This window comes from Bos indicus, chromosome 5 (genome assembly GCF_029378745.1).
Source record: "Bos indicus isolate NIAB-ARS_2022 breed Sahiwal x Tharparkar chromosome 5, NIAB-ARS_B.indTharparkar_mat_pri_1.0, whole genome shotgun sequence".
Lineage (NCBI taxonomy): Eukaryota > Metazoa > Chordata > Mammalia > Artiodactyla > Bovidae > Bos > Bos indicus.
This window is the reverse complement of record NC_091764.1, coordinates 98979050-99003782: the sequence shown is the minus strand read 5'-3', so window position 1 is coordinate 99003782 and position 24733 is coordinate 98979050. Positions and strand designations below refer to the sequence as shown.

The window sequence follows — 24733 nt, the reverse complement described above, 5'->3', positions numbered from 1 at the left end:
ATCACAAAAGGATAATTCTGACACCTGACCAAGATGGAAGTGAACTGAATTTCTTGTTTACAAGTTTCCTGGTGGCTCAGACAGTAAAGAATCTGCCTGCTAATGCAGAAAATCTGGCTCAATCCCTGGGTTGGGAAGATCCCCTGGAGAAGAGAATGGCTACTCACTCCAATATTCTTGTCTGGAGAATTCCATGGACAAAGGAGCCTGGCCAGCTGCAGTCCATGGGTCGCAAAGAGTCAGACACAACTGAGCAACTAACAATAGTTCTAACAATAATTCCCATGTGAACAAGAGAAGGAAAATTCTACTACAGAATAAAAGAATGACCCTTAATAAGAGAAAAGACATAGAAACTTTCATTCTGAGAGCAGACTCTATCAGGGAAATAACAATCAGAAAACATAGCTTTGAAATGGAAATGCTAGTTGGAACTTTGTCTGAAGAAATATACAGCAATTTCTCTTGTCTAAGAATGCAATTCCAAGAAAGGAATTCTCAGACTGATGCACTCAGAGGGCATTGGTTAACACAATTAATGGGTTGCAAATGAGTAGGACAGGACTTAGCAACTACGCAACAATGAAAGCATAATTAATACTTCCACTGTGAAATAATTAAAAATAAATAAGAGCAGAGGTCCTTAAGCATGGTCCCTGGGACCAGAAGCATTGTATCACCTGAGAACTGTTAAAAATGCAAATTCCATAGCCACACCCCAGAATCACTGAATCAGAAACTCTTGAGATGGAGCTCAACATTCTGTATTTTCACATATTCTCCAGATGATTCTGATGCAAGCTAAAGTTTGAAATCCACTGATACTAACATTGGAAGCAAATGAGTCACAGCTATTAACAGTCCCTCCCTTTAAGCTCATGTGTAGGAGAAAAAAAAAAAGAAAAAGAAAAACCAAAAGATTGAATAACCCAGAGGTTAATCATAGTTCAGAAGTAAGGATGTACCTAAAGGTAAAAGTCTTTCTTAACCTAGATACAAAATGGGAGGGAATATGTTGAATCATTTATGCCACTTCCCATTATGTTTTTAAAGAATAACAACCAGGCTGAACTGCAACTCTATGCTTTTGCCTTCATCTCAAGTTTTGATACTTGAAAAAGGTAAATTCCAGGTCCAGACTAATAGAGCATTATTGCTCACTTGATAGCAATACACCAAGATTAAGCATGATGCTAGAGAGATTCAGTTCAGCCTAAATAGAGATGAAGCCCTGAACTCACTGTTAGGTGATACATCCTAGTGACTTCTCCTCTTAGTGAATTTACATTTGCAATTTTTCATGCTCACCTACTTTCCTACCAGCACCTCACCCTTCTTAGCCCACTTTCTTTGGTTATGAATTAGTTAAAGCTCAGGGAATATCATCGTTGGACATTGCTTTATCAAAGTGTATTTGAACCAATAGTAAAATTGGCATGATAATTAAATGATAATGATATTTAAATGATAATTAAATAACACATAAGTGAGGTTTTGTTTTTGTTTTTGTTTTTGTTTTTTTGCATTCCAGTCCCCTATGATGAAAAGGACATCTTTTTGGGGTGTTAGTTCTAAAAGGTCTTGTAGGTCTTCATAGAACTGTTCAGCTTCAGCTTCTTCAGCGTTACTGGTTGGGGCATAGACTTGGATTACTGTGATACTGAATGGTTTGCCTTGGACACGAACAGAGATCATTCTGTCGTTTTTGAGATTGCATTCAAGTACTGCATTTCGGACTCTCTTGTTGGCCATGATGGCTACTCCATTTCTTCTGAGGGATTCCTGCCCACAGTAGTAGATATAATGGTCATCAGAGTTAAATTCACCCATCAAGTTATGACCAACCTAGATAGCATATTGAAAAGCAGAGACATTACTTTGCCAACAAAGGTCCATCTAGTCAAAGCTATGGTTTTTCCAGTGGTCATGTATGGATGTGAGAGTTGGACTGTGAAGAAAGCTGTGATGCTTTTGAACTGTGGTGTTGGAGAAGACTCTTGAGAGTCCCTTGGACTGCAAGAAGATCCAACCAGTCCATTCTGAAGGAGATCAGCCCTGGGATTTCTTTGGAAGGAATGATGCTGAAGCTGAAACTCCAGTACTTTGGCCACCTCATGCGAAAAGTTGACTCATTGGAAAAGTCTCTGATGCTGGGAGGGATTGGGTGTAGGAGGAGAAGGGGATGACAGAGGTTGAGATGGCTGGATGGCATCACTGACTCAATGGACGTGAATCTGAGTGAACTCCGGGAGTTGGTGATGGACAAGGAGGCCTGGCGTGCTGCGATTCATGGGGTTGCAAAGAGTAAGACACGACTGAGCGATTGAACTGAACTGAACTGAAGTGAGTTTTAGATCACCTGCTGTTTGTCTGTCTCAATCTGACCCTCTACCATCATGAGGACAATTAAAAGTACATTCTAAAAGACATAGCAAAATGCTCTACGAAAATGAAATATAAAAATAGACCGAGACTTCCTGAGAGGTTGTCAACATATCTAGCTCAGCAGAGGAAGAAAAGTAGCTGGAGGTACCTCACTATCTGAGCTAAAACCACACAGGAAGTCTCAAACTCAAGGAGCTCACGGTACTGCAAGGCTCAGGGTAATGTACATTTCACTGTGCAAGGCAGGGTGACCCTGACAAGTACTTCCTCTCTTTCCTTACTTTCATGCAAGGTCTAGAAACAATGAAAAAAAGATAAAACTTAAATATTACTGATTTGAGATCTACCTTTAAATCCCTGGCTCACTTTAAATTTGCCCTCTTGAGAATGGATTCCAGTATAGTAACAGTAAGAAACATACACATGAGAATCTGATATTATATTAAAGCGTCTGATGATTGCAAATGGAGTGTTTGATCCCAGAAGTTGTTGTTTTATGTGTACGTGCTCAGTCCTGTCCGACTCTTTGTGACCCTATGGACTGTAGACCACTAGGCTTCTCTCTCCATGGAATTCTCCAGGCAAGAATACTGCAGTGGGTAGCCATTTCCTTCTCCAGGGGATCTTCCCAACCCAGGGATCCAACCTGTGTCTCCTGCATTGGCAGGTGAATTCGTTAACACTGAGCCACCTGGGAAACCCCTGTTGTGTTTTTAGAGTAGTTTTCTTTCTTTGCTCAGAGATGAGTGTGAGCCAATTCTTTTTTCTGTCACTTAGTGTCTATTGTTTACTAAGTGAAGCAAAGTAGCATTTAGAAAACCCATGTGTCAAGCATAATCTGGGGGAGTTGGGGGGTATTTTTGTTATTGTAGCTGTTCCACTTAAGCCACTTCATCTGTTCCTCAACAAACTTGATAACAGATTGTTTTCATCATTTTATTGATGAAGACACTCAGATGTAGGAGCATTAAGTGACTCACAAAAGGGCACACAAATCCATATATGTGACTTTATGTAGAATATTTGTATTTACTTTTAAAGAGCTCCCTTGTGGCTCAGATGGTAAAAGAATCTGCCTGAAATGCAGAGGACCCAGGTTCCATCCCTGAGTTGGGAAGAGCCCCTAGAGAAGAAAATGGCAAACCACTTCAGTATTCCTGTCTAAGAAATCCCATGGACAGAGGAGCCTGGTGGGCTACAGTCCATGGGGTCACAAAGAGTCGGTCATGACTAAGTGACCTACACTTTCACTTCACTTTTGCTTTTACAGATAAAGAATAATGTGTACATTAACGTAATGAGAATTATTATGTACACATTCTCATCCCACTTTTCTGTTAAGTGAAATTCCAAAAACCAAAACAAAAATATTGGACTTTCCACAGAATCATTTTGCTTTTTACATTCAAGAGCTATCATGCACAAAATTTAATTGTGAGAGACAGGAACAAACTGGGCAGACTAGATTTTTGCCTCCAGATGACCAGTATGAGCTCACAATATCAGGAAATGAGTAAAGAGAGGAAGTGGCTAGTTCAGGGGTCTAAAAGTAGGCAGGCAGGGCGTTTCTGAGAACCATGTGGGGTGAGGAGAGAACCACCAAGCTCCAGAACCGTTTGCAGCCTAAATTAGTGCCAGCTAAAAACTGTCGTTCACCATCTGGTTCTGACAAGGATGAAGTCACTGGCCCCTGAGGTCCTGACCTTGAACAGACTCTGAAAGGAGTCCAAGGTGGAGATCAGGAATGAGCCCTCTGTGCTCCGAGAAAAACTGGCAGAACAGGCCTTTACATAGTTAGATATTTTTAGGAGAAGAGTTTATGAGCCCAGTTTTTTGCATCTTCTGATATCTAGAGAAGCACTAAAATCATTAAAAGAGAGATTGCTCCTCATGACTAGAAGCAACCTTCTTGTGACTAGTAGCAAACCTCTGCCAAAATGTGTGCTTAACTACACAAACCCCCCCTTTACTAATATATAAATATGTATATATATATGTGTGTGTGTGTGTATATATATATATGTATGTATATACTGATCTTACTCCGTACTTCTTTGGAGCAGTTTCTCAGAACTATCTGACATTCTGTCTCCTGGGCTGTAGTGCTCATTTGGCCCAAATAAAACTCAACTCACAACACACGTTGTGCATTTTTTTCCATTGGACATAAGGAAAGTTGTGCTTTGTTGAGAGCATTTCCATTCACTATTCTGCCTTCAAAACAATTGTCTAATATCTCCCTCATCAATACTGCATCTTAAATGTTTAGCAAGTGAAAGGCCATGGATCAGACCTTCTGTTATTCTTAGGGAGAAAGATCCACCTCCCACCCTCACCCCCACCCCCTCCCACCACTCCAATCTCCCTAACACACCCTCAGGCCCACAGTCCAGAAATATCTTAGTGGCCTGTGGGGCTCAGAACTTCACACCCCAGTGCTAGTCCATACTCATTCAGTCACATCCCTCTAGAGAGAAGAAAAGCAACCCAAAATACAGGGCTTTTTTTAAAAGGGCAATGCCTCTCCAAAAAGAGCTGCCCGCGTGTTTTCCTTCTTCACACATACACTCTGCTGTGCTAAACCAGAGAAGAGAGAAAACCTTTTGAAAATCTGTTACTAAAACTCATCTCAGCCTCACAATCAAAATGCTGGTAACCTCAGACGAGTAAGTTTTTCATAGCAGTTGTTTTATATCATCCTCCACCTTAATCACAGCAGCAACAATCCATTTCTCACAGGTAGATAATATCTTTGCCAACAGAATGGTACTCATAACCACTGGATAGATAATGTAAATATTATTTACTTGTGTGTCATGGCTGTTCTTGGAAATTCTTAATGAAAAATATGTGTAAAGTTCAGTAAATCACAGTCACAAATCAAATATTGGAGACCAAAATGGAGAACTGAGGGAATTTCCTGGTCCAGGGTTTAGGCCTCTGCAACTTTCACTGAGAGGGTCTGGGTTCAATCCATCTCTGGTCTGGGAACTAGGATCCTACAAGCCCCGTGCAATGTGGAAAAAAAAACCTGGGAGAGTTGAGACTAACGAATGAGAAAAAGAAAATGTATCAGACCATTAATAGTCTTATTCATTGCACCTGTCACATTACTTTATATAGTATCTGTTTATATGTCTCTCTCTCCAAGTTGACTATATGTTCAGTAAAGGCAAAACCTGTGTCTTATTTTCTTTTGTATAACCATCACCCAGTGTGAAAAACACTAGATAATCATTAGATAAATGAATATTTTTATTGTTTAACATAGCAGATGACAGAATTTTTAATTATGATTAGCACAAATTTTTTATTCCCTTTTCTTTGTTCTCACACTTGATTTCTGCTTATTAAAAAATACGATGCTATTTCCAGCTACTCATTACTGAAAATTGGAACAAGGAAAATATGAAGAAAAATACCTTAAAATCTTGTTATAAAATTATATGCTATAAACATATAAAATATGTTTCCTTTCCATATTTTCTGTGTATATTTTGTGCTAGCAGGAGCTACACATTATTTTATGATTTTTCAACTAGCATTATATCAGGAGCATTTCTTACATTTTGAATACTTCATAAATATAATTTTAAAATTTTTGTATTTTTCAATTGTAGGGTAATATCATATATATTTAACCTTTCTCCTATTGTTGGATATAAGATTTTCCTAGTATTTGGCAAGTCAAATAATACTGAGATAAAAAAATCAAATTGTGTAGTATCTTGTTCATATGTATTATTTTTTGAAGACAGATCTCTAAAGTGGAATCATTAGTTCAAAAAGTGATAGCATTTTTAATACTACAGATATATTTTGCCAAATCTATTTGCAATACTAGCCTACTAACATTTCAAGTAGCAGCTTATGAGAATGTATTTATTTCTTTATTCTTATGAGTAAGACATTTTCAAATTGAAGGAGCTTAATTTCAGAACTTGATTTGTACGACGATGCCATCTGCTGGCCATAGTACAAAATTACAAAAGCAGAAGTGGAGGAGCCCCTTTGGAAACGGCAAAATTATTGTGACTATTATCGGTCTTACAGGTTTTCAGAAAGTGCTCTTGCTATTTGGGTTTCTAATTATCCTCAGCAACCATATAAAATAAAGCTTACAATCTTTCAAATGATACTTATTAATGCATCTTGTTCGACCTGAATTTCTGGAGAACTTCACATGGTGACAAGTCTATCGTCTGCTGAAGACAGATATGAGTCACAAAGCATGAGCTCAAGGTCATAGTTTAACAGGGATACACAAAAGCAAACTGATCACTGCAAACATGACCAAAGGCTTTTGCAAATGAAAAATAAAATTTACTAATATTTGTGATTTGAATCATCCTTATTTTATAAAATGCACAAATGCATATCTCATAGTACAGGCAACCTCTATAGTGGCCCCCAATTACAATTCCCCACCCCTTAGTATCCATACCATTTTGGAATCCTCTTCCCAAGAGAGCCAATGCATTTCCATCTCTCTCTCTTTCTTTCTCCAGTCTCTCCCCCACCCCCATAGGAAGCAAACTGCTGTGATGTGAATGGTGGTGGTGGTTTAGTCGCTCAGTGGTGTCCTACTCTTGCAATCTCATGGACTGTAGCCTGCCAGGCTCCTCTGTCCATGGAATTCTCCAGGCAAGAATGGAGTGGGTTGCCATTTCCTTCTCCAAGGGATCTTTCCGAACCAAGAATCAAACCCGGGTCTCCTGCACTGTAGGCAGACTCTTTACCAACTGAGCTATGAGAGAAGCCCCTGTGATGTGAATAGCCCTATGAAAAGGCCGACATGGCAAAGAATTTGGGTCTCCAGTCAGTAGCCAATGATGACCTGAGACCAGCCAACACCCATGTGAGTGAGCTTGGAGGTGGGAGCTCCCTAGTCAAGTCTTGACCTGAGACCCCACCCCTGACCCGCACCTTGAAGGCAGCTTGCTAAGAAACTGAGTCAATCACCCAGCTAATCTGTGACTCACTGTTCACTAATAAAGATAATTTGAAACCTACTGAAACATTTCAACATTAATTTCTACTTAAGTACTCAAATTAAGTCCTATAAAATTTTTAAATTTCAGTTAAAGTATCTAACTCTTTGGAACACCTCAAGAAGCAAATACAAGTAAAATTATTACAAAACCTATTGCTATTCTGGTACTTAAATCTATTTTAAAATAAAGCAGTAGCTTTTAAACTTCATTTCGTGTGTTATTCCTATAATTTTTATACTTCTCTAAGGTTATAATCGTACTTAAACTGTCCAATAGTTGTTACATTATTAGATCCTTGAATACTTTTCTAGTTTTCAGTAATCTCTATGGACCAAAAAAGCAAAATACTTCAGGAAATAGTTTGTCAAACAACTGATTTTTAGATTGTTTGCTTTTGCATCATGACTGAACTCAAGCTGCAGACCATTAAGTTGGCTCTTGTTTTCAACTTAATTTATTACAAAAATGGAACATTTGGAATTCTCACCTTTCATATAGATTTTGTATTTCTTAACCTAATAATCTCCATTACAAATGATACATGTTTTAAGTCTCATTTTAGCTAACATTTAATTATGCATTATGCTATCCTTTTTATATATTGCTATTATCTGTTAGCACTATTAAAAATTGTGTATGCGTTCTTGTACCATTTAAATTTTCGGGCCATTTGGAAAGTCTAAGCCTAGGAAAAGAGGAATCAAACTCTTGAAGTTAGTCCCTTTTTAAAACGTGTGGTTAAATCATCGTTTTAAGGCACGAAATTGAACTCTCTTTTCCTCTTTCTGCTTTCTTATTGTGTATGATCATCCTCCTTTGGATTCTGCTTTTTCTGGGCTTACATAATTTCCAATATATTCCCATCTTTACTTACACAGTTAAAACAAATATCTCTCTATACTTCACAAACATATATTAATATAAGCTTATACAAAATCATTTAGCTATATTAATACATTTAATGAAATTATTAACTTCTTTTTATGTTCAAATTTCTTTTTTTTAATTTTTTTTAATTTTATTTTATTTTTAAACTTTACAATATTGTATTAGTTTTGCCAAATATCGAAATGAATCCGCCACAGGTATACCCGCATTCCCCATCCTGAACCCTCCTCCCTCCTCCCTCCCCTACCCTCCCTCTGGGTCGTCCCAGTGCACCAGCCCCAAGCATCCAGTACCGTGCATTGAACCTGGACTGGCAACTCGTTTCATACATGATATTATACATGTTTCAATGCTATTCTCCCAAATCTCCCCACCCTCTCCCTCTCCCACAGAGTCCATAAGACTGATCTATACATTGGTGTCTCTTCTGCAGTCTCGTACACAGGGTTATTGTTACCATCTTTCTAAATTCCATATATATGCGTTAGTATACTGTATTGGTGTTTTTCTTTCTGGCTTACTTCATTCTGTATAATAGGTTCCAGTTTCATCCATCTCATTAGAACTGATTCAAATATATTCTTTTTAATGGCTGAGTAATACTCCATTGTGTATATGTACCACAGCATTCTTATCCATTCATCTGCTGATGGGCATCTAGGTTGCTTCCATGTCCTGGCTATTATAAACAGTGCTGCAATGAACATTGGGGTACACGTGTCTCTTTCCCTTCTGGTTTCCTCAGTGTGTATGCCCAGCAGTTTGAAATACATTTCTGAAATATAATCTGTTAGCATTCTCATTTCAGATTACAACTATCTATGCTGACAAGCTTTTCTTTTATATCATTATGAACACATGACCTTGTAAAACAATTTTATTGATTTATATATTTGTCTATTATAATATTACTAACATTAATGCTCAAAATGTCACAAACTGCCCCCAAATAGTTCCTTCAAGCTGACCTCTATGTATATTATCTTTAAAAGAAGTTTTTTAAGACTTTATTCTTTTAGAGTAAAAGATTGGATCACAACAATCTTCTTATGCTAAAACTTTTTTAAAATTTAAAATTTATTTTTAATTGGAGGATAATTGCTTTTCAATGTTGTATTGTTTTGTGCTATACAAGGTGAATCAGCCATAAGTATACATATACGCCCTCCCTCTTAATCCTCCCTCCTGCTCCCCCCATGTCTAGGTCATCACAGCACCAAGCTGAGCTCTCTGCGTTATACAGCAGGCTCCCAGTAGTCATCTGTTTTACACATGATAGTGTAGATATGCCAGTCCTCCTCTCTCAGTTCGTCCCACCTTCTTGTTGCCTGGCTGTGGATCACAGCAATCTTGAGGGGGCAGTTATAGAGATTTCTCAAGGAATCCCTATCCTGACACATGCATAGATAGCCTCCCCTATTATCAACATCTCCTACCAGAGTGGTACACTTGCTGTCACTTGTTATAATCAATTAACCTGTCTTGACTCAGTCCATAGTTTACCTAAGAGTTCACTTTTGGTGTTATATTAATACATTCTATGGGTTTGGACAAATGTAAAATAACATATATCCATCATAAAATCATAAAGCGTGTTTTCAGTGACCTAAAAATCTTATGTGTTCTGTCTGTTCATCTCTCCACTCCACATCCCTGATCTTTTTACCATCATCATACTTTTGCCTTTTCCAGAATATTGATGAACTTTGTCTTAAATGCTTCCTTATTCACAGATGACAATTAAATATATCCCTTCTCCAAACTTAATTTTTCCCTCCTCAAGCCATGAAATCAGCTAAATCCCAAAGAGCCCGGGTTCTTTCTCTTCTCCATTAAACGTTTCTAATACTTCCTTTTGAACTTAGGATGAGCATTCAAGCTTACCTCATTATTTGATCACTTTCTCATTTTCATTTTCTGTCATTTTCCCCACTACTTGTAGTCTCCTTCCACACTGACCTCCTCTGAGGTTTCAAATGCTCTGCAATAGGTATTTGATCATAATTTCCACTCCTGAGGATGTATTTTAGTCTAGAGGAAGAAGGCTTTGTGATAAACAGCAACAAAGACACAGTATCTCCTTGGTATCACTGGCACACAGCACAGCACCCAGAATGTGGCCAAGCTGCAGTAAGCAGCTGTGATTAAATGAAAGTAAGGGGATTGGAACAATAAACCTGATGAAAGCAATCAACGTATAAGTTAAAGGTATTATTGCAACAGTGTTCAAACAAAACTAATATTATATATCTAGGTCAAAGCAAGATTACAGAAGCATAAAATTATTGGAGAAAACTGCAGCACAATGGGGCATGCTGCCTGATAAAGACATTTAAAAAAAAAGATAAGTTTAAGAAAATCTTCCCGGACGGGACTGTTCTGGCAGTCCAGTGGTGAGACTCTGGACTTCCACTACAGGGGGCATAGGTTCAGTCCCTGTTTGGGGAACTAAGATTCCACAGGCTGCAATGCTGCCAATAAATAAATAAATATCCATTCTTTAAAAAAGGAAAAGAAAAAAACCTTCATGGAAGCCTGCCAGGCATGTGCTTCTGTCTCTGCCTCAAGTTGCTTAATGGGCATGTCTGCCCTTAATTTTTTTTTTAATTGGGTAACTGATCTTTTTATTGTTAACGTGTAAGAGTTCATTATTATGAATCCACATCACTTCAGATATATGACTTGCAAACATTTCCTCCCGTTCTGTAGGATGTCTTTTCACTTTTTCAAAAGAAAATTTTTTGGCCACGTGGGATCTTAGTTCCCCAGGCAGGGGTCAAACTTATGTCCCGTATATTGGCAGTGCACAGTCTTAACCACTGGACTGCCAGGGAAATCTCCCTTGATTCTTATATATGTAAATATATGTCAACCCATAATGACTTCCTACAACATCTATGAATAAATGGCTAAAGTGTAGAAATTTAACATTTAATAAAGCATTACAGTAGAATGATAGAATTCACGTTTGTCCTAAGTCCTAAGCCCCCTTTCCTAATGTTATGACAAATTACAGGATATTTTTTTCTTTTTTTTTTTATATTTTTGCAACTGCTATAACTACAAGAGCAAAATAATTTAAAATTACAGATTTTTTTTTTTTACTTTACAATATTGTATTGGTTTTGCCATACATCAACATGAACCTGCCACAGGTGTACACATGTTCCCAATCCTGAATCCCCCTCCCTCCTCCCTCCTCCCTGCCCATAACATCCCTCTGGGTCATCCCAGTGCACCAGCCCCAAGCATCCTGTATCCTGCATCGAACCTGGACTGGCGATTCATTTCTTATATGATATTACACGTTTCAATGCCATTCTCCCAAATCATGCCCCCCCACCCCTCCACCGACAGAGTCCAAAAGACTATTCTATACATCTGCCATACGACCCAGCAATCCCATGCTGGACATACACACCGAGGAAACCAGAATTGAAAGAGACACTTGTACCCCAATGTTCATCGCAGCACTGTTTATAATAGCCAGGACATGGAAGCAACCTAGATGTCCATCAGCAGATGAATGGATAAGAAAGCTGTGGTACATATACACAATGGAGTATTACTCAGCCATTAAAAAGAATATATTTGAATCAGTTCTAATGAGGTGGATGAAACTGGAGCCTATTATACAGAGTGAAGTAAGTCAGAAAGAAAAACACCAATACAGTATGCTGCTGCTGCTGTTGCTGCTAAGTCGCTTCAGTCGTGTCCAACTCTGTGTGACCCCATAGACGGCAGCCCATCAGGCTCCCCCATCCCTGGGACTCTTCAGGCAAGAACACTGGAGTGGGTTGCCATTTCCTTCTCCAATGCATGAAAGTGAAAAGTCAAAGTGAAGTCGCTCAGTTGTGTCCGACTCTTAGCGACCTCATGGACTGCAGCCTACCAGGCCCCTCTGTCCATGGGATTCTCCAGGCAAGAGTACTGGAGTGGGTTGCCATTGCCTTTTCTGCCAATACAGTATACTAACGAATATATATGGAATTTAGAAAGATGGTAACGATAACCCTGTATGCAAAAAATTACAGATTTTTAAATAAGGAGTTTGAAGAAGCTATTTGAAGACATAAGGACCAAGACATTTTCTTTCAGTCCTTCCACTGGTCTGGCCACCTGTGGAAAACAGCCCAGCACAGAGTAGTCACTTGGATTATTGAGAAGGACAGTCAGAAGAGAACCATTAAAAAATGATGATAAGGAGACTTCCCTGGTGGTCCAGAATCTGCCTACCAGTGCAGTGGACATTCCTGGTCCAGGAACTAAGATCCCACATGCCGTGGGGCAACTAAGCCCATGGAGAGCTACAACTGCTGAATGAAGTCTGTGTGCAGCAAATGAAGCCTGCAAGCCTAGAGCCATGCTCTGCAACAAGAGAAACCACCACGATGAGAAGTCCTCACAAGGCAACCAGCGAGTAGCCTCCACTTGCTGCAACTAGAGAAAGGCTTTGTGCAGCAACAAAGACCCAGTGCAGCCAAAAATTAGTTAGTTATTTTTTAAAAAATAAAATTTAAAATGGTGATAAAGACCCAATCATTACAGTATAAGGCCTATGCTGTTGCTACTGCTAAGTCGCTTCAGTCGCGTCCGACTCTGTGTGACCCCATAGACAGTAGCCCACCAGGCTCTGCCGCCCCTGGGATTCTCCAGGCACACATTGCTAATTCCCTAGCATTAGCATTTATCATCTTTAAAAACAAAAAAACTCTTAAACAGCAAATATACCTTGACTCTACATCTATTACTAATAAAACAAGATGATCTGCCATGCTTTCTGCACTGTAATTGATTCATGGACCCACAGGAAGAAATAATACCCTGTTGCATTGAAATCCTGGACTCAACATAAGAAGTCATCAAGCTTTTATGATAATCACTTCTTTTCCATGAAAAGGCTTCTAAGTAGTGTTTGTGCATGCCAGATTCAAGAAGAAATATTCTGATTCAGAGTAAAGCAAAAATATTCTAGGAGCAGTTACAATTTGTGGTTGACTACTACCCTGGGGGAAAAAATGAGTTTCATTTCCAAGCAGGTGTTCAAACACAGTTTAAACACTTGACAGTTAAGTTATAGGGAGACATTTACAAATTTAGTGGATTTTAAAATATATAAGATCATGTTCAAACCTGTGATGTATGATTCTGTAAATATAGATGCTTACCACCCTCATATTTCCTGTCAGCAGTTCTGGACGGCATTTTCTTCCTTTTGCCAAGAGATTTCACATCAGTATAAACATGCTTCTCTGTCATGTCTGAAGGGTAGAGAAACGTGGAGATGAGATGTGGTTGAAAGTGAACTTTCTCATACATTCAAGAAAAAAATTATTGCAATTCACACTTCTCATACAACATATGAGAAATTGTTCTTTATAAAAATTATATTTGAGGGGATCTTCCTCCTCTTTTATGAGAATTCCTTTGAAGGCCTAAAATAAGTAAAGTGTGTGTTGGAATTTCACACCATTGGTGGTCTTTTGTAGGCTTGAGGGAGGCTGCTGTGCCCATGATGAATGGAGAATTGGGGTGGGGTGGGGGGGCAAATGTGTAAGGTGTTCAGACCAAAATATATATATACATCATTTTGAAGAGACTTTCCTACTGTGTTCAGAAACAGATTAAAGCAATAGGTCGTAATACATAAAAGCAGAGCTGACAGAAGAAAGGCTGAGAAGTTGCAGCTTTGGCTGCATGAGATCCTTTTATTTTTAAACCACAAATCACAAGGGTTTCCTGTTTTGTTTTGTCTTGGTTTGTTTTCATTCTAAGCTATCTTTTTCTGTAGCACAGCACATCCTCTGTATACTGTAATGCTAGATTATAATAATACATTTTATAGATATAGTGATAATAAATCCAGAGCTATTCTGATTTCCCCATCTGGCTTTTTCTAAGTCCATCCTCACTTGTCAAACATCCTGCTTATATTTTTAATTCAGTGTGAGTTCCTTCTTCTGTGTAATGAGGAACCCATTGAAACTGACAACAACCACAAGTAGGTGGCTCTTAGACATGTATCTGGACAAATATGATAAAATATCCAGAGATCAAGACAGGTCAACAACATCATCAATGCCACTGGCTCTCTAAAGCTTTTGAAGCTGCTCTTGAGTGTGTTGACAACCTCATGGCTACAATAGAGTTGTCACAGCTCCAGGTAACTTATTTAGTATTCAAGACAAAAAAGAGTAGAGGGAATGAAAGCCATTCCAGAAAGCTAGACAACTTTGTTTTAAGTCTTAGTAGCCAAAGGTGGGCTACATAGCCATTCTAGCTACAAGGGGAGCTGGGAAAGTAACTTGTGTGAAGAAAAAGAGAAAAGGTGATTCAGAAGAGCTCGTGGACTGGTCAATAGTCTTTGGCCCCCTAGGCTAGGGCTAACACAAGATTTAATGGACACCAACACATTTTTGAAGTCTAACTATTTATACCCTCAAATTAAAGTAAAGGTAATGTCCAGGTGGTTCAGTGGTAAAGAATCCACCTGCACGCAAGAGACACAAGTTCGATCACTGGGTCAAGAAGATTCCTGGAGAAGGAAATGGTAAACCACTCCAGTGTTCTTGCCTGGGAAATCCCATGGACAGAGGAGCCTGGAGGGTGACAGTCCATGGGGTTGCAAAAAGTCGAACATGACTTAGTGACTACACAACAACAACAGTGAATCCAAAAGGGCATTTTAATTTTCAGAAAAAGAGCTAAGAGCTATACATATCACAGTATAGAACGAATTTAGAAGATCTTTTACTACATTTCTTGTCTCTGCTAGTTTACCTACTGCAATTATCAGTATAAAAAATTAGCTTAAGGGACTTCCCTGGAAATCCAGTGGTTAAGACTTTACCTTCCAAAGCAGAGGGCGCAAGTTTGACCCCTGGTCAGGAATCTAAGATCCCATGTGCCTTTCGGCCAAAAAACCAAAACAAAAAAACAGAAACAATATTATAACAAATTCAATAAAAGCCTTTTTAAAATATAAACTTAAAAGCAGAGAACTCTGAATAATTTTTGCCTTTAGGAAAAACAAAAGTTTGAATTAGAAAGATTTCACCTGAAGGATATGTCTGGGTTAATGTACTAAGGGATTCCATAGATTGTAACAACTTTATATTGGAAAGAAAAGATGGGTGAGTCCCAGAAAGGACTGGTAATCAAAAAAAGAAGAGAAAAACAGTTTGGGACTGAACAGAAATCTTAGGGTATTTTTCGATCTCTGTATAATATTCAGTCTCATTGATTCTTTAAAAACTGCTCTTAGGGACTTCCCTGGTGGTCTAGTGGTTACAAATTTGCTTGCCAATGCAGGAGACACAGGTTCAATCCCTGTTCCGGAAAGATTACATGTGCTGCGGGACAACTAAGCCCTGTGCCCTAGCTGTGAAGCCTGTGTGCTCTAGAGCCTGTGCTCTGCAACAAGATAAGCCACGGCACTGAGAAGCCTGTGCAAGGCAACTAGAGAAAAGCCCGCTGACAGCACTGAAGACCCAGCACAGGTTAAAAAGTAAAAAACAGACTGCTCTTTGTTTGCCAACTCTAGCCAAATCTGATGCTGATAGCCCCTATTCACAGCTTCTCCATCAATGCCCAACATCCTATCTTCCAGCAGCACTAAGAGTCTGTGGAAATAATGTATCTGGGCTATAATCACTTTGAATGCATTGCCATGCTCCTTCTCCTCCACCTGGCAAAATACATAGTCTTCCTTCAAACTTGACTGAATGCATTTCTTTGAAAAGTCTTCCCTGTGCCTGAGCAGAGTTAACTCCATCCTTCCTGTGAGTTCTCAGATATCCTTAATTATGATCCAATTACTTCTGTTTTCACATTGCACTTTAATTATTTACAGCTATTTCTGTCCCCTGAAATTTGAATTTCAAGGCAAAGGGTCTGTGACTTAATTACCTTTAAATTTTCAGCACCAAGTATAATGTGTGCCTTGCACACAGTAAGTGTTAAGTAAGCATCGGTAAACAGAGGGATAAAGGAACAAATGAATAATCTAAGGCAGGAGGCAATTATAAACTAGGAAAACCAAAAAGAAAGAGCAATTAATTATTTGTAAAGGTGTTTATGACACAATAATTTGATCTCCTTAAATGACTTTGTTTCTAAACTTAAATACAAAGTGTTTATCTTCAAAAAATTTTCAACTTATAAGGAAAAAAGATTTCACATAGTCATTTATTTGTATACTACTAGAAACAAACAGAGAAGGCAATGGCACCCCACTCTAGTACTCTCGCCTGGAAAATCCCATGGACGGAGGAGCCTGGTAGGCTGCAGTCCATGCTAAAGGTCGGACAGGACTGAGCGACTTCACTTTCACTTTTCACTTTCATGCATTGGAGAAGGAAATGGCAACCCACTCCAGTGTTCTTGCCTGGAGAATCCCAGGGACGGGGGGAGCCTGGTGGGCTGCCCTCTATGGGGTCGCACAGAGTTGGACACGACTGAAGTGACTTAGCAGCAGCAGGAGCAGCAGCAGAAGCAGCAGCAGAAAACAAAATATTCCCTATCTAGATTATTATAGTTTATAACTAAGAGTAAAAGCTAACTAAAATGATGATACAAAACATTCACAAAAAAATTATTCTTAAAAAAAATGAAAGGTAAACATACCTTTTCTATGCCTTTTCTTAGTCTTTACAATTCACTTTATTCAGTTTCTTAACAAGGAAATTTGGATGGTTCAGCATTATTTCATTACCAGAATAAAAATTCTTCATTCAATGACCTCCTTTTGATTCAATATAGTTCTACTTGAAAATGTTATAATTCAGGGGGGGTTCGCTCTCCTTTCCTAAAGTCTCATTACTCTGAGTCGTGTTCAACTCTGCAACCCCATGGAGTGTAGCCCACCAGGCTCTTCTGTCTATGGAATTCTCCAGGCTAGAATACTGGAGTGGGTAGCCATTCCCTTCTCCAGGAGATCTTCCGGACCCAGGGATCCAACACATGTCTCCTGCATTGCAGGCAGATTCTTTACCATCTCAGACTTTCACATATCAAGCCCAAACAGATAGGATTAAGGATGTTAAAAATCTCTCCAGAATCAGTAGCTGATGACACACAGTAGGTTTGATCTTACCTGTAAGTTCCACAGTTTGTTCAGAAATAGAGTTGGGAGGGTTCACTTTCCCTTCTAAAGGCTGAACGGGAGGAAAAGATCTGATGTCCAGAACAACTGAAAATATTCTCAGCAGTAGAATAGGAAATCTTGACATTTGAGACATTCTGAAAGTTTCTGTTCTTGTCAGAACTCTTACATATGTCCACATTATTTAAAGTACCCTTGCCTCTCCATGGTGTGATCACTTACCTAGAACCAGATTCCTGGAATGTGTCAAGTGGGCCTTAGGAAGCATCATTATGAACAAAGCTACTGGAGGTGATGGAATTCCAGTTGAGCTATTTCAAATACTGAAAGATGATGCTGTGAAAGTATTGCACTCAATATGCCAGCAAATCTGGAAAACTCAGTAGTGGCCATAGGACTGGAAAAGGTCAGTTTTCATTCCAATCCCAGAGAAAGGCAATGCCAAAGAATGCTCAAACTACCGTACAATGGCACTAATCTCACATGCTAGCAAAGTAATGCTCAAAATTCTCAAAGCCAAGCTTCAACAGTACGTGAACCAAGAACTTGCAGGTGTTCAAGCTGGATTTTAAAAAGGCAGAGGAACCAGAGATCAAATTGCCAACATCCACTGGATCATTGAAAAAGCAAGAGAGTTCCAGAAAAACATCTACTTCTGCTTTATTGGCTATGCCAAAGCCTTTGACTGTGTGGATCACAATAAACTGTGGAAAATTCTGAAGAGATGGGAATACCAGACCACCTGACCTTCCTAATGAGCAATCTGTATGTAGGTCAAGAAGCAACAGTTGGAACTGGACATGGAACAACAGACTGGTTCTAAATCAGGAAAGGAGTAGGTCAAGGCTGTATATAATCACCCTAGTTATTTAACTTAAATGCAGAGGACATTATGTGAAATGCCAGGCTGGATGAAGCACAAGCTGGAATCAAGATTGCTGGGAGAAATATCAATAACCTCAGATATGCAGATGACACCACCCTCATGGCGGAAAGCAAAGAAGAACTAAAGAGCCCCCTGATGAAATTGAAAGAGGAGAGTGAAAAAGTTGGCTTAAAACTCAACATTCAGAAAACTAAGATCATGGCATCTGGTCCCATCACTTCATGGGAAATAGATGGGGAAACAGTGGAAACAGTAAGAGACTTTATTTTGTGGGGCTCCAAAATCACTGTAGATGGTGACAGCAGCCATGAAATTAAAAGATGCTTACTCCTTGGAAGAAAAGCTATGACTAACCTAGACAGCATATTAAAAAGCAGAAACACTACTTTGCCAACAAAGGTCCATCTAGTCAAAGCTATGGTTTTGCCAGTAGTCATGTATGGATGTGAGAGTTGGACTATAAAGAAAGCTGAGCACATAAGAATTGATGCTTTTGAACTGTGGTGTTGGAGAAGACTCTTGAGAGTCCCATGGACTGCAAGGAGATCCAAGAAGTCCATCCTAAAGGAGATCAATCCTGAATATTCATTGAAAGGAATGATGCTGAAGCTGAAGCTCCAATACTTTGGCCACCTGATGTGAAGAACAGACTCATTGGAAAAGACCCTGATGCTGGGAAAGATTGAAGGTGGGAGGAGAAGGGGACGACAGAGGATGGGATGGGTTGGATGGCATCACCGACTCAATGGACATGATTTTGAGTAATCTCCGGGAGTTGGTGATGGACAGGGAAGCCTGGTGTGCTCCAATCCATGGGTTCACAAAGAATTAGACATGACTGAGTGACTGTGCTGAACTGAACTGGCCTCTCTCATCACCTAGAGCAAGCAGGCCAAAAAATAGTACCTGTGAAGTAAAGAATTTTGATTGAAAAATGGAGGGGGGAAAATCATACCATATATGAGTAGATAATGAAAGGAAGGCAGGAAGAGAAGAAAGGAGAGAGGGGAAAATCTTCACCATCCTAAATGCCATTAAGAATATCTATGATTCACGAGAAGAGGTCAAAGTATCAACATAAATGGGTATTTGGAAGAAGTGGTCTCAGCCTTCATGGATGACTTTGAGAGGTTCAAGATTTTAGTGGAGGAAGTAATGGCAGATGTGGTGGAAATAGCAAGAGAAGTGGAGCCTGACAATATGGTTGAATCGTTGCAATCTCTCATGATAAAACTTTAAAGGATGAGGAGTTGCTTCTTTAAGATGAGCAAAGAAAGTGGTTTCCTGAAATGGAATCCAATCCTGGTGAAGTTTCGGTGAAAATTATTGAAATGACAATAGAGGATTTATAATATTACACAAACGTAGTTGATAAAACAGCAGCAGTATTTGAGAGGATTGACTCCAATTTTGAAAAAAATTTCTACTGTGGGTAAAATGCTTTCTGAAAATATGGCATGCTACAGAGAAATTGTTCCTGAAACGAAGAGTCAATTGATGTGGCAAACTTCACTTCTGCATCCCTGATGACCCAGCGGTCATCTGCCTGCAATGCAGGACATGAAGGAGATGCAAATTTGATCCCTGATTTAAGAAGATCCCCTAGAGGAGGAAATGGTAACCCACTCCAGTATCCTTGCCTGAAAAATTCCATGGACAGAGAAGCCTGGCTGGCTACAGTCCATGGCATCCCAAAGAGTTGGACATGACTGAGTACACATATGTATCACAGGTCTTAGTTTAAGAAATTGTCACAGTCACCCCCAAACTTCAGCAACCACCACCCTGGTCAGTAAGCCATAATCAAATATCAAGGCAAGACCCTCCAACAGCAAAAAGAATACAGCTCATTGGAGGCTCATATGATGGCTAGCATATTTTAGCAATGAAGCATTTTCTAAATAAGATATGCACATTGGTTTTAGTTTTTAACTTTAATTTTTTTCTGGTATGCACATTGTGTTTGTTTTTTTTTAAGACATAATACTATTGTTCACTTAATAGATTACAGAATAATGTAAATATAACTGTTATATACACTGGGAAACAAACAAAAACTGTGTGACTTACTTTATGGCAACATTCACTTTATTGCAATACTGACTTGATTATAGTGGTTGGAGCAAACCTGCAACACCTCCAAGCTGTTATTATCCCACAGGATGGTTATAATAAGAAAGTAAGAAAATACATTGTACCAATCAAAGCCCAGCAAGGAAAACAAATCTCTCTGTTTTAAAACAGAGGAAATTTTATTCAAGGTACTGGGCTTCCCTTGTAGCTCAGCTGGTAAAGAATCCACCTGCAATGTGAGAGACCTGGGCTCGATCACTGGGTTGGGAAGATCCCCGGAGGAGGGAAAGTCTACCCACTCTAGTATTCTGGCCTGGAGAATTCCATGGACTGTGTAGTCCATAGGCCATGGGATCGCAAAGAGTCGGACACGACTGAGCAACTTTCACTTACTTACTTACTTACTGATCAAGAAGGTGACAAAGATGCTAAGAAACTACTTAGAACTCAATAAGGACACTCAGAGTTTAGCCGTATCCAGAAGCTTCTACTCCCCCCTAAACAAGGGTTACACTTCCAGTGTTTCTTTAGAGCCAAGTTCCCCAAGGTCACACGACCTTGTTTTGTTCATTTGTGAAGCAGTGGGCAGCTCAGTTATGTATCATTTTGTATTTATTTCCCATCCTCCTTCACCTCACTTCCTCTTTCCCTCAGTTTCATTGCCCTATAAAACATTTTTTTGGGGGCGGGGTGGGGGATATACTTGCTTTATAATGTTGTGTTAGTTTCTGCTGTACAACAAAGTGAATTAGCCATATGTATACATATGTCCCCTCCCTCCTGAGCCTCCCTCCCACGACCTCACCCCACCCATCTAGGTCATCACAGAGCACCAAGCCGAGCCCTATGCCGTACAGCAGCATTGACTGTTGTTGCTTTTCAGTGGCTAACTCCTGTCAGACTCTTTGTGACCCCATAGACTACAGTACACCAGACTTTCCTGTCCTTCACTATCTCCCAGAGTTTGCTCAAACTCATGTCCATTGAGTCAGTGATGCCATCCAACCATCCCATCTGATCACTCCCTTCTCCTCCTGCACTCCATCTTTCCCAGCTTTGGGGGATCTTTTCCAATGAGTCAGCTCTTTGCATTAGGTGGCCAAAGTATTGGACCAGCATTGCATCAGCATTGATAGCACTTAAGTTTTGTCTCAGGGTTTGTCTGGTTAAAGACACTGGGAAGTGCTGCTTGGAGGTGTTCATTTCCCCACAATAAGAAGCTGAGGAGGGAAGAGCAAAGGATAGGCCTGAACACAAATAGGCCCAAAGGTGTGTATTCTAACCTTGTTGTTCATTGCCATCCTTACATTAGTATTTAAATTTTATGTAACAATGGCATGCTTCCATCTAATAAAAGGTTCCTCATTTCTGTAATAGGTCAGGAAGCTCAAGATGGAGAAATTATGCCGAGCCTGAACACTTGTAATAAGGGGATGTCCTTCAGGGCAGTCGAGTCCTAGCTCCCTTCTATGCCTAGTTTGGCAGGTTTCCTTCATGGGTAGTTGCTGCTGTTGTTCAGTCGCCCAGTCATGTCCAATTCTTTGTGACCACGTGGACTGCAGGTCGTCAGGCCTCCCAGTCCCTCACCATCTCCTGGAGTTTGCCCAAGTTCATGTTCATTGCATTGGTGATGCCGTCCAGCCATCTAATCCTCTGATGCCCTCTTCTCCTTCTGCCCTCAATCTTTCCCAGCATCAGGGACTTTTCAAATGAGTTGGCTCTTCGCATCAGTTGACCAAAACACTGGCGCTTCAGCTTCAGCATCAGTCCTTCCAGTGAATATTCAGGGTTGATCTCCTTTAAGATTGACTTGTTTGATCTTCTTGCAGTCATGGGTAGTTACATAAATACAGTAGCCCAGAGATCCTGAGGTAATGGAAGACATAACAAAGATACTCTAATTAAATAAAGCCTGGCTGTACAGTAGGACAGAAACAGTTGGGAGGGGTCATTACACTAGATAAGGGATCCCAACTGATAGGGACAGAATAAAGCGACAAAGTAAGTGATCAAGCCGTTAATGCCACTCGGGGACTGTAAGTAGAAAAAATATGTAAGACCTCTGTAAGTTAATGATTACTCAAGAAAGCAGGTTTTTGTTATTGTTTAGTCACTAAGTTGTGTCCAATTCTTTTGCGACCCCATGAACTGTTAGCCCTTGAGGCTCCTCTGTCCATGAGATTTCCAAGGCAGTAATACTGGAGTGGGTTGCCATTTTCTTTTCCAGGGCATCTTCCTGACCCAGGGACTGAACTCTGTCTCCTGCATTGGAAGGTGAATTCTTTACTGCTGAGTCACCAGACCGGGCAAATTGTGTTTCATTTCAGTTAAGTTTAGTCACTCAGTCATGTCCGACTCCTTGTGACGCCATGGACTGCAGCACACCAGGCCTCCCTGTCCATCACCAACTCCCGGAGTTTACTCAAACTCATGTCCATTGAGTCGGTGATGCCATCCAACCATCTCATCCTCTGTCGTCCCCTTTTCCTCCAGCCTTCAATCTTTCCCAGCATGATGTCCTCTGCATTTAAGTTAATATACAGCATTTATCTACTCCTTTCCTGATTTGGAACCAGTCTGTTGTTCCAACTCTAGTTCCAACTGTTGCTTCTTGACCTACATACAGATTGCTCAGGAGGAAGGTCAGGTGGTCTGGTATTCCCATCTCTTTAAGAATTTTCCACAGTTTCTTGTGATCCACATGGTCAAAGGCTTTGGCATAGTCAATAAAGCAGAAGTAGATGTTTTTCTAGAACTCTCTTGCTTTTTCAATGATCCAACGGATGTTGGCAGTTTGATCTCTGGTTCCTCTGCCTTTTCTAAATCCAGCTTAACATCTGCAAGTTCATGGTTCATATACTGTTGAAGTCTGGCTTGGAGAATTTTGAGCATTACTTTGCTAGCAAGTGAGATTAGTGCCATTGTGTGGTAGTTTGAGCATTCTTTGGCATGCCTTTCTCTGGGATTGGAATGAAAACTGATCTTTTCCAGTCCTATGGCCACTGCTGAGTTTTCCAGATTTGCTGGCATATTGAGTGCAGCACTTTCACAGCATCATCTTTCAGTATTTGAAATAGCTCAACTGGAATTCTATCACCTCCACCAGCTTTGTTTGTAGTGATGCTTCCTAAGGCCCACTTGACTTCACATTCCAGGAAGTCTGGCTGTAGGTGAGTGAACACATCATCGTGGTTATCTGGATCATGAAGATCTTTTTTGTAAGCAAAATCGTGTTTGCTTAACCACTAAACCAAGCAAGTTTATTTAGCAACAAAGCCATGCAACAAAAGCACAAGACATGCCCCCAAACAATAAAACAATGGTGGTATGAGACCCAAATCCTGCCCAGCTCAGAAAGTTAATGATCCCTAGGGCGTGCTCTGTGCACACATGAACAACAATAATTTATGAACCTAGCTTGACCATGTAGGGACAAGAAAACTCCCTTGCCCAACGTGGAGGAGGAGCTGATGATGGAAGCATAAGGACTACTCAAGAAAGACAAGAAAGTTCCTCTCCCCATGCCCACTTTTCCTTTTATTATTAAACCGTACCCCACTAAGTTCTCCAGGAATGGCATTTCTCACCCACCCACTTGTAAACCTGACAAGAGTCCTATTCTAATAAATCAATTCTTATCTACCACTTTCCTCTCACTGAATTCCTCTCTGTGCTGAGACATAAAGGATTGTGGTACTGACAGGGTAATAGGCGGGAAGGCCAGGGGTCTCCAAACGGTGAAAATAGGCTGCAAGTGTCAGACATTTTTTTCTCTCTCCCGTAAGTGGCAGGAAGAAACAAACTAGTGTTACATTTTTTTCCCCTTCTCTGCTGCTGCCGCTGCTAGTCACTTCAATTGTGTCTGACTCTGTGCAATCCCATAGACGGCAGCCTACCAGGCTCCCCCGTCCCTGGGATTCTCCAGGCAAGAACACTGGAGTGGGTTGCCATTTCCTTCTCCAATGCACGAAAGCGAAAAGTGAAAGTGAAGTCGCTCAGTCATGTCCAACTCTTAGCGACCCCATGGACTGCAGCCTACCAGGCTCCTCCATCCATGGGATTTTCCAGGCAAGAGTACTGGAGCGGGTTGCCATTGCCTTCTCCTTCCCCTTCTCTATAGAAATTTAAAAAGAAGTTTCTTTTAAAATGCTGTGTTGCCATAATGACACCTGGTTCCACCTGAGCTTAACTTTTCTTAAACCTTGAGCTAACCAATGCATTTTTCTTACGGAAATGTTTGTCTTAAGCTCTGTTAATGTGCTATGTATTTACCCCAGACTCTGTCTTCAAGTCAGTTCCACCTAAAGGCTCAGAACCCTCAGAATAGACTTGACAAACCAGTATGTTATACTGTTGTAGCCACGCGTTCTGGGAAGCAAACTCAGAAGGACAATGCAGATAGTG

General features: G+C 40.0%; 1 protein-coding gene across 1 annotated transcript in view; it reads right to left on the bottom strand.

Annotated features, from left to right (window-relative positions):
* Window positions 1–17459, bottom strand: part of LOC109558577 (C-type lectin domain family 7 member A-like) — a 54922-nt gene extending 37463 nt beyond the window's left edge. The window contains exons 1-2 of the mRNA XM_070788741.1: window positions 17362–17459; window positions 13436–13528 (exon numbers count right to left, since the gene is read on the bottom strand). Of these exons, the coding sequence (XP_070644842.1) occupies window positions 13436–13526 (91 nt within the window). The 5' untranslated portion in view covers window positions 13527–13528; window positions 17362–17459. The remainder of the gene's footprint in view (window positions 1–13435; window positions 13529–17361) is intronic.
* Window positions 17460–24733: the final 7274 nt, after the last annotated feature.